The sequence below is a fragment of the Zootoca vivipara genome, chromosome 6, assembly GCF_963506605.1.
Source record: "Zootoca vivipara chromosome 6, rZooViv1.1, whole genome shotgun sequence".
Classification (NCBI taxonomy): domain Eukaryota; kingdom Metazoa; phylum Chordata; class Lepidosauria; order Squamata; family Lacertidae; genus Zootoca; species Zootoca vivipara.
The window spans coordinates 17,179,690-17,189,641 of record NC_083281.1 but is presented as its reverse complement, the minus strand read 5'-3'; the positions used below and the strand labels follow the sequence as shown (position 1 = coordinate 17,189,641).

Below are 9,952 nucleotides of genomic sequence, written 5' to 3'. Positions count from 1 at the left end.
AGGCCAAAGGCCAGGCGGAACAACTCTGTCTTACAGGCCCTGCGGAAAGAAATCAGGTCCCACAGGGCCCTGGTCTCATGAGACACAGCGTTCCACCAGGTCGGAGCCAGTGCTGAAAAGGCCCTGGTTCTAGCTGAGGCTAATCTGACTTCCTTCGGGCCCGGGACCTCTAGGGTGTTACTATTTATGGACCTTAAGGTCCTCCGCGGGGCATACCGGGAGAGGCAGTCCCGTAAGTACGAGAGTCCTAGGTCATGAAGGGCTTTAAAGGTCAAAACCACCTTAAATCTGACCCTGTACTCCACCGGGAGCCAGTGCAGCTGGAAAAGCACTGGGTGAATATGCTCTCGTGGCAGGGACCACTGCAACATTCTGCACCCGCTGGAGTTTCTGGGACAGCTTCAAGGGCAAATTATAGTAATCAAGCCTGGAGGTGACCGTTGCATGGATCACTGTGGCCAGGATGGGGTGGGAAAGGTAAGGGACCAACTGCTAGATGCGCCGAAGGTGAAAAAATGTCGCCTTAGCTGTTGTTGTAACCTGCGCCTCCATAGAAAGGGAGGCGTCAAGGATTACACCCAAACTCTTAACGGAAGGCAATGGCACTAATTGGGCCCCCGCAAGAGAAGGGAGTTGGTCTCTCATCCCTATGCCATCCTGACCCAGCCAGAGGACCTCTGTCTTTGAAGGATTTAGTTTCAGTCGGCTCCCACGAAATCATCCAGCCACAGCCTCCAAGCATCTGGTCAGTGTGTCCGCGGCCGAGTCGGTGTGGCCATCCATCAACAGATAGAGCCGAGTGAAAACCCAGCCCAAACCTCCGGACAATAGTGGCAAGGGGGCGCATAAAGATGTTAAAAAGCATTGGGGAGAGGATTGTGCCCTGCAGCACACCACACACCGAGGAGTGGCACGACAACATCTCCCTCCCTAGCGCCACCCTCTGTCCCCAACCAGGGATTAAAGAGCATAACCATTGTCAGGCTATGCCCTGTATCCCCACTTCGGTGAGGCGGTGCTCCAGAAGATGATGATGACCATGTCAAAGGGCTGCTGACAAATCTAAGAGAATCAGCAGTCCCGACCCACCTCAGTCCAGTTGTCTACGGAGATCATCTGTTAAGGAGACCAGAGCCCTCTCGGTCCTGAAACCAGGAGGGAAACCTCCAGTACCTGCCAAGCTGTTCAGCAACAGCTCTCTCAATTACCTTGCCCAGATACGGAAAATTCGAAACTGATGCGATTTTAAGGCTGTGTTAGACCTCAGAGTTCAGGTCTCAGTTATTTCAGGGTGCTGTTGGCATCAAAATGAAAGCCACGCTGGTGCCCGGAGAGCTTGGCGAGGAAAAGGCCGGCCAGGAGGATGTCCTTGCAGAGCCTCTCCCCCTCCGGGCCTTTCGTGCTCTTCCTGCTTCTGTTTCCAAGGGAGGGAACAGCTCAGAAGCCAGTCCAGAGGGGCCCCCAAAAAGACCCCCATGGGTGCAGGCCATGCCCGGGGAGCCTGCTTGGCAGAGGGAGAGAGGGGGGAGATGGGTGCGCCCGGCTCGCCAAGAGTTAAAAGGAACTGAGCTGGATTTCTAGAGAGGACCGGGAATAAAGGGAGGAGGCTCCCCCTTTCTGCAAGGGGAGGGGGGCTGTTGTCTCTCTGCTCCGCAAGGGCTGCCTCAGTGGCGCCTTCTGGGATCCGGTGAGTCTCCTTTCTCGTTGGGGTGATGAGGGAGTCCCAGGGCTGCAGGGGAGAGTGCAGGGCAGCCAGGAGGGTCCCCCAAAGAAGACCCCTCTGGGTGCCTGGCTCCTAAAAGAGAGAGAGAGAGAGAGAGAGAGAGAGAGAGAGAGAGAGAGAGAGAGAGAGAGAGAGAGAGAGAGAGAGAGAGAGAGAGAGAGAGAGAGAGAGAGAGAGAGAAGGGAGCCTGGGGAGCGCCGCTTTGCAAGGGTTCAAAGGAACAGCGCAGAAAGCCAGCCAAGAGGCCCATGGAGTCGTCATTATAAGGTACACCCCAAAGTCATCTAGCCTAACCCCCGGCCACGCAGGAATCTCTTGCCCAACCTGGGGCTCGAACCCAAGACCCTGAGATCAAAGAGACTCGTGTTCAACCAACTGAGCTCTCCTGCCTTATTCGGGTTTATTTCTGCAATTCACGTGGATCCTCCTGGGCTCCTCAGAGAGAGAGAGAGAGAGAGAATGTGAGTTTGGTTTGCTCCAGCTTGCAAGGGTTAAAAGGAACTGAGATGCATTCCTAGAGAGGACAGAAAATGAAGGGAGCGAGGTCCTCCCGAGCCAAAGCCCCGCCCACTTTCCCGGGTTCCTCCCTGCAAGAGGGGGAAGGTGGCTTTCGTCCCCTCTGCAGGAGCTGCCTCAGTTTCCCTTCAGGGACCTGGTGAGTTTCCTCTCTTTTCTGGCTTAGGGTGCATTGGGGAGAAGTGGGGCGGGGGTGTCGCAGGGCTGCAGGGGGCGGGTCCATGGGGAGCCTGCTCAGCTCCTGCAGGGGGATCCCCAAGCCAGGGACAAGAGGTTCTGCCCCGCTTCCTCTCTGTAAAACTAGGGAGGCTGCAAGTAGCAGGAGGTCTGCAACTCTCTTTTTCCTTAGCATCAAGATGCCGCTTGTCCCTTTGGGGAGGAGGGGTCACCGAGTCAGGAAGAAAAGGGTATGAAAAGGAATCCCGATGGGATTGAGGAAACAGTCACGTTAATTAGCCCAGGTGGCAGCCAGATGGACACCTTTGGAGGTAGAAATAAATAAAGTCCTATGTCGCAGTACGCAGTTAGACCCATGGAACTCCCATCCACAGGAGGAAGGGATGGCCACCAAGCGAGATGGCTTTAGAAGAGGATGAAGCCAATTCAGGGAGGAGCAGAGGGTTAGCGATGGCTCCTCTACCACACAGTTGGAGGCAGCCGTGCTCCTGAATGCCAGCTGCTGGGAAGTGCAGGGAGAGAGGGTTGCTCTTGGGCTCCAGCCCTGCTGGTGGGCTTCCTAGAAGAGGCCCCTGGTTGGCCTCAGTGAGAACAGGAGGCTGGACTGTCTTCACCCTAAAGAAAAGCAGAGCCCAACCTGGTGGTAACAGAATAAAGGATGCAAGGAGGGAGCTGCATTGACTGGGTTAGCACAGCGGAATGGTGAGGGGAACCAGTTGGGGAACCTGCAAGGGAAGGCGGCTCTGGGCCAGGGGAGGGGTTTGGGGGCAATGATGAGTGGTCAGAGGGAGAAGACTGGGAGGAGGAGGTATCTGAATCTGAAGAGGTAACAGCATAGGTGCCAAGTTCCGGATTGAAAAATCCGGGATCAGCAGTGCCGCGGCACCAGGAGTTGCTTCTATGCACTTCCAGACATGCGTAGAAGCGACTTCTGGCGCTGCGGACATTTTGGAAATGGGCACAGCGGCATCGGAAGTTGCTTCTACGCATGTCCAGAAGATGGATGAGAAAGACTCAGCTGGCACTGAAGCAGGAAGAGGCCATTCCATCCTAACTCATAGCCATGGAGGAATCTGGGGAAAGTCTGTCCAAAGGATCCTGGGTGAGGAGGACACCCTCCACTCAGATGTGCAGAGCGAGCAGCTCGGGCGGCTTTGCTACCAGGAGGCCAAAGGACCCTGAGAGGTTTGCAACCGACTCTACCACCTTTGCCGTCAGTGGCTGAAACCAGAAAGGCACACGAAAGCTGAGATGCTGGACCTGGTGATCTTGGAGCGGTTCCTGGCTGTCCTTCCAGCAGAGATGCAGTGCTGGGTGAGGGAATGTGGAGCACAGACCAGTTCCCAGGCAGTGGCCCTGGTTGAAGGTGTCCTCCTGAGCCAGGCAGAGGAGAGAAAGCAGGCAGAGCAGCAGGTGAGAGAGACTTTCCTCTGGATACTCCCAAGGGGCTCCGAACTTGAGGGGAGTATCCCCCAATTCTCTTCTAATATTGTCATCCTTTTTTTGGTAAGCATCTGAGGAATGATATCCGATACCCCTAAAGTGTTTGCATCAGCTACTTCTTTTCTAATCCTTCTCCCCACTCTCTCTTTTGAACGCTTGTTGCTCTTGCAGGGGAAGGATCAGTTTCCAGAAATGGGTCAGGATTCCTCTGAGGTAGACAGAACTCCGATGGACTCCAGAGAGAAGCCACTGGGTAAGGAGGAAGGAGTTTTTTCTCCATGTAATTATATGTTGTGGATTTTGAAACTAATCCGTGAATTCTTTTCATCCTTTGGTGGAGGTCACTGGGGGCCAAACCCCAGAGGAGGGGAGATGTATTTTTGCACAACTAATACTGTATGTGAAATGGGTACAAACGTCCACATTTATGTGGCTACTCTTACTTTTTGGAAGGCCCACCTGTAGTTTTCCTTCTGAGTAAAGCATGCACTTACCTTTTTCTCTCGTAGGAGACAGAATGATGCCAGCAAAACCTGTTTGTCCATCTTTTCTTGGTGGCGAAGGGGAAGCTGCCACTGTGGAACCGGAGCAGGTAGGGGGAAGGAGCCATGTGGGGAAAGAGCATGTCGTAGACGGGTTGGACACAGAGGAATGGTGGAAGGAACCGCCAAGGAAAGAAGGGTTGAATGCTAAAATAGGCTTCTAAGCCGTTTACACACCATACCAAACAGTGGCCAGGATTCACCCCTTCAGTTGCACAATGGGGCTTTCCCCCTCTCATCCCCCTGTCATTGCCCCCGCGCACCTTGAAGTTGTCTATAGGGCATCAGGAGGGTCCTCCCCACCCGGCAAGAACAGCACACAGAGAAAGAAGAAAGGGATTCCTCCCATGTGGCAAATGGGAATGTGTCCATCATGAAATGTGCAGAAGAAGAATCCCATTAAAACATAACATCAATTAAGAGGCAGAAGACATCAGAGCAAAGTGCAACAGTTCACCTTGATGTTGTCTAAGAGGACAACCTTTTTCTTTTTCTTTTTCTTTTAGGGTCCAGTGTGCTTTGAAGATGTAGCTGTGTATTTCACAGAAAAGGAGTGCGCGTTGCTGGATCCTGACCAGAGAGCTCTGCACAAGGAAGTCATGGAGGAGAATCGTGGGATCTTGGACTCTCTCGGTAAGGCTTCCTCTTGGATCATCCTATCTGCTTTGAAATTCAAGACATCTCTCTATAGGAAGAAGCTCTGATATTTCGATGGGGCTCAACAGCAGCACCTGGGATGCTAACACTCCCACAGCAAGCATTGGATGGAAGACTATTGACTGCTTTCCCTGTGAATATTCTTCCTCCAGTTCTGCCTTTTCAAACCATGATCAGGCTCCTCCGAACTGCCCAGGCCGTCTTAAATATGGGCTTCAGACTGATTCAGGATGTGGAAATAGCTTCTGTCAAGTTCTTTGTTTCTGTTCTTGCTTCTTTCCGTCTCTTGTTGACGAAAGGGAGGATTGGCATAGGAGATTGCAAACTTCTCCTGTAAGGGAGAAATATGAACCTTCACTACTGGCAAGAAATAAATTTTCTTCTCTTTTGAGAGTATATCTGGGACAGGGACAACCCCTTTATCTCCATTTCCATTTCCTGTGAGCCCCTGCTAGGATATTTTTTGCTGGCTGCTCTGGTCACGGCAAAAGAGAAGAGTCAGAAATGCCATCTTGGAAGGGATTTTTTCCTTTGCTCGTTTGCTCCTTATCCCCTTTCTTCTCCCTCCCAGCATCAATATTCGGGGCCTTTTCATTTCCTTGTGTTTTGGACCTAAGGTCTTAGAGGCTTCTTGGTATTTGGGGTGAGGGGGAGCCTTGGAAAGGGCTTGAACAGGCAGAAAGGGCTTTTCTCCAAAGGAGACTTGTATTAGGAGCTGGACCTTTCTGCAGACTCATCAGAAGAGTCACTGGGGAGGCAGGGCTCCTGTGCAAGTGGCCCTGGGATCGACCCTGAATCCAGTAGCAGCGAATCCCTCGGCCACGCAGGTGGGGGGGGGGACCAGAAACGCCTGCTTCAGCTTTCCAGGAAAAGGGGGGGGAGGCAAATGCTCATGCCTACCCACTCCTTGCAGGATGACCTCCTTTTGCTCTTGTAGGGCTGCCCTGTCTGGGACAGGCTCTGGGCCTCCCTCTGTCTGCCACAGACTCGTCAGGGCCCCTACACCAGGGGCAGCAGCAGAGGAAGGGCCTCAGGAAAGCAACCATGGCTCCAGCAGGGCTGGGAAACATCTGGCCAGATGCTGAGGAGGAGAAGGACGGTTGACCCCTCTCCTTCCCCTCATAGGGCCTGGGCCACCAGAGGCGCAGGGTGCTGAACAGGGGGAAAGGAGCTCAGCTGAAGAGCCTCTGGGGGAGATAAGATACCCCTCCATATTTTTTTCAGGATCCTCTAAACTGCACAAGGCCGTCTTAAATGCAGGCTTCAAAGTGATTCAGGAAGTTCAAGTAGCTTCTGTCAGATTTTTTTTGCTTCTCTTCTTGCTTCTTTCTGTCCTTGGTTGACTAAAGAGATGAGTGACATTGGAGATGGCACAGATGCCATGATTGGGCCAAACAAAACCCATCCCAGAAAATAACCAGGCTTTTTGAATCTCAGGCCGTGAACCCTGTAGGAAGACCTCGCTTCTTTCCCTGTCACAAGCATTAATCAACACTGCTCTATAATTTGCGGATCCATTGCTTCCTGAGGCTCTAATCTGTTTTGTCACTTAGTTGCAGGTGGTGATGAATTGGAGATGAAGAATGAGGGAGACCACGATAAAATCCACACAGTGGGGAAGTCAGAGTGCGGAGAGAGCTTCAGTCAGAACTCCCATTCCACTTCAAATCAAAGAAATTCCATCAGGAACAAACCCTATCAGTGCTTGGAGTGTGGAAAGAGCTTCAGTCAGAGAAACAAGCTCACTATCCACCAGAGAATTCATACAGGGGGGAAACCCTTTCAGTGCCAAGAGTGTGGAAAGGGCTTCAATAACGGGGGCAATCTCGCTTCCCATAAAATAATTCATACAGGAGAGAAACCCTATCAGTGCCAAGAGTGTGGAAAGAGCTTCACTTGGAAAACAAGTCTCATTTCCCATCAAAGAATTCATACTGGAGATAAACCCTATCACTGCTTGGAATGTGGAAAGACATTCAGAAAAAAAGGCAATCTCACTGTCCATCAGAGAATTCATACAGGGGGAAAACCCTATCAGTGCCAAGAGTGTGGAAAAAGCTTTAGTCAAAAGGGGAGTTTAACTTACCACCAGAGAATTCATACAGGGGAGAAGCCTTATCAGTGCTTGGAGTGTGGAAAGAGCTTCATTCGAAAAGGCCATCTTATGGCCCATCAAGAAATTCATAAAGGAGAGAAAACCTTTCAGTGCCAAGAGTGTGGAAAGGGCTTCAGAAAAAAGGACAGTTTAACTTCCCATCAGAGAATTCATACAGGAGAGAAACCCTATCAGTGCCTAGAGTGTGGAAAGAGCTTCTGTCACCAAGGCCATCTTTCTGTACATCAAAGAATTCATACAGGGGAGAAGCCTTATCAGTGCTTGCAGTGTGGAAAGAGCTTCACTGGGAAAGCAAGTCTCATTTCCCATCAAAGAATTCATACTGGAGATAAACCCTATCACTGTTTGGAATGTGGAAAGAGATTCAGAAAAAAATGTAATCTCACTGTCCATCAGAGAAGTCATACAGGGGAGAAACCTTATCAGTGCTTGGAATGTGGAAAGAGCTTCACTTGGAAAATAAGTTTCACTTCCCATAAAAGAATTCATACAGGAGTGAAACCCTATCAGTGCCAAAATTGTGGAAAAAGCTTCAGTCAACACGGCCAGCTTACTGTACATCAAAGAATTCATACAGGAGAGAAACCTTATCATTGCTTGCAATGTGGAAAGAGCTTCACTAGGAAAATAAGTTTCACTTCCCATCTAAGAATTCATACTGGAAACAAACCCTAGCACTGCTTAGAATGTGGAAAAAGCTTCTGTCAACAAGGCCTGTCTTGTTTCCTGTCAGGGGTACTCCCTACAGGGAGCCTCCCCCCGTCATCCTGACTAGCACTTCACCCAGCAATAGCATGAGCAGCGAGTCAGGAGGAGGGAACGAGGAATGGAGCGGAATGGGGGGAGGGCTCAGTGAGGCGTCCGAGCCCTGGCAACGCTCTGGTCGAGGGACAGCGGATGAGGGGCTTAGCGAGACATCAGAGCCCAGGCGCTGCCCCAACCAGCAAGAGGGGAGACCTCTCCATCCGGCGCCCGAATTGAAGTGCGCACCCTCACGTAGGGCTAAGGGACGGCGTTTCGGGGTGCCCAGGCTTTTATGCTGGCCCTGAAGCAGACGAAAGCCATTGCCGGACTCTGAAAGTGACTAGGTGGCCATGTTTTCTGCTATCTCTGCACTGTAAATAGTATGCACAATAAAACTCTTTAAGACAGTGTGGACTGGAGCATCTTTACTCGGGAGTAGCCCGAACAACTCCCTGATGTTTCCGATCAAAGAACTCACAGTGGGGGAGAACTATAAAAGTTACTATATACAGATTTAATTTTAGGAGACTTCAGTCAGTGTGAGGTGAGGATTGTAGCTGGGTTCTTTGCCACATCTGGTGCCCCATATCTCTTCCTACTATGTACCCGGAACTGTGACTTGCAAGTCCTTGGCCAAGGTGTTTAATACCTTCTTCACGTCATGGCTGAACAGAGTGATAAGAGCAATTGGGCGAGACTGATGAAGTTGCCGTCCATGTTCAACTTTCCTTGGAAGGACTTGGAGTAAAAATTTTGATAGTTGATTGAATATTAAATATTATAGATTTTGATATTGTTCAAAGTGTCCTAGTATTAATTGCATTTAGCCTCTTAGATCAAATGTATTAGGCTTGATTTTTATGGGTCTGCATTTTGTAACCTTCATGCCACCCTCCTGCACTGTGTAAAGCTGTGATGTGTACATTGCCTACCACTTCCAGCCTTATCTGACCCTAGAAGGGCAGGTGATGTTTTGGGAAAGAGGGAGGTGTTGAGCTACCACCACGGTGTGAACTCACATCTCTCCTCAAACCCCTTTGACATGTTTTGGTACCAGGGAAGTAAGATAGGGGATTGGAATGTCAACAGTCCCATGGAAGGCCTGGTTGCCATGGGCATGGTGTCAAAGTGACACATAAGAGACCCAAATGGCCTGGGCACTCTGGGACACTGCAAGGTAATATCAGGGGAGTCCATACCCGCATGGAACCACGTGCCCCATGACCTGTGACCTTTTTCTGATGTTTTATGAGTCTTCAGTGTTGTGCATATAAGTTTCTTCTAACGTGCCTCCTAGCAGCCTTTTCAAGCTAGCCGTTCTGCAGAACAACAGGTTAGCAAGGCTTTCCTATTGCAATACAAGTTTGCATAAACCGGGTCCCTGCAGGGTGCTGAGATTGCTCTCATTCTCTTGGTTCTGAGTTTTTGTTTCAGGTGTTCCCTCCCCTGGGTCACGAACTGGTGATGTGGAAGCAAATTCTTACCACATGAGCAATTCACATACTTCATTATTTCTATTGCTATTCAATTTGTATACAGGTACCGCCCTTGATCTGAAGATGCCTGGGTTTTCACAGCATGATTAGGGAGGCTCAAGGTGCTTCCTCTTTCAGCTCCTCAAAGCTGCAAATTGGTGGTGCTCCTTTTTTCTCCTGCTCTGGAGGTTAGGATATGAACCAGTGGCCTAAAGATCCTGGAATGGGGTTCTGATTAAACTTCAGGAAGATCTCTCTGACAGTAAGAACTCTTCAACAGTAGAACAGACTCCGTCAGAAGGTGGTGTCCTCTTCTTCTTGGGAGGTTTTTAATCAGATGTTGGATGACCCATCTCTCATTGAGTTGAGATTCCTGCATTGTCAGTAGTTGGGGGTGCCTTTCTACTCTACATTTCTGTTCTGTTCTATTCCTGTTTGCCATAGTCAGCCTTGGCATGACCAGGATGGTGGCAGTGTCTGCTTGAAGCTCTTCCTGGTATCTTCTGAACACACACAGAGCATGTTTGCCATAAAAGGCAGTAGTTTCAATCTTTCGTCT

At 50.4% G+C, this 9,952-nt stretch overlaps 1 protein-coding gene across 1 annotated transcript; it reads left to right on the top strand.

Moving 5' to 3' along the window:
• The first annotated feature begins 3,394 nt into the window (after positions 1-3,394).
• Positions 3,395-9,158, top strand: LOC118087133 (zinc finger protein OZF-like). The gene is made up of 5 exons (XM_060275518.1): positions 3,395-3,829; positions 4,031-4,112; positions 4,369-4,451; positions 4,908-5,034; positions 6,612-9,158. Exons 1-5 carry the CDS (start codon positions 3,668-3,670, stop codon positions 7,847-7,849), a joined length of 1,692 nt encoding a protein of 563 aa, XP_060131501.1. The 5' UTR covers positions 3,395-3,667; the 3' UTR covers positions 7,850-9,158.
• The last annotated feature ends 794 nt before the right edge of the window (positions 9,159-9,952 follow it).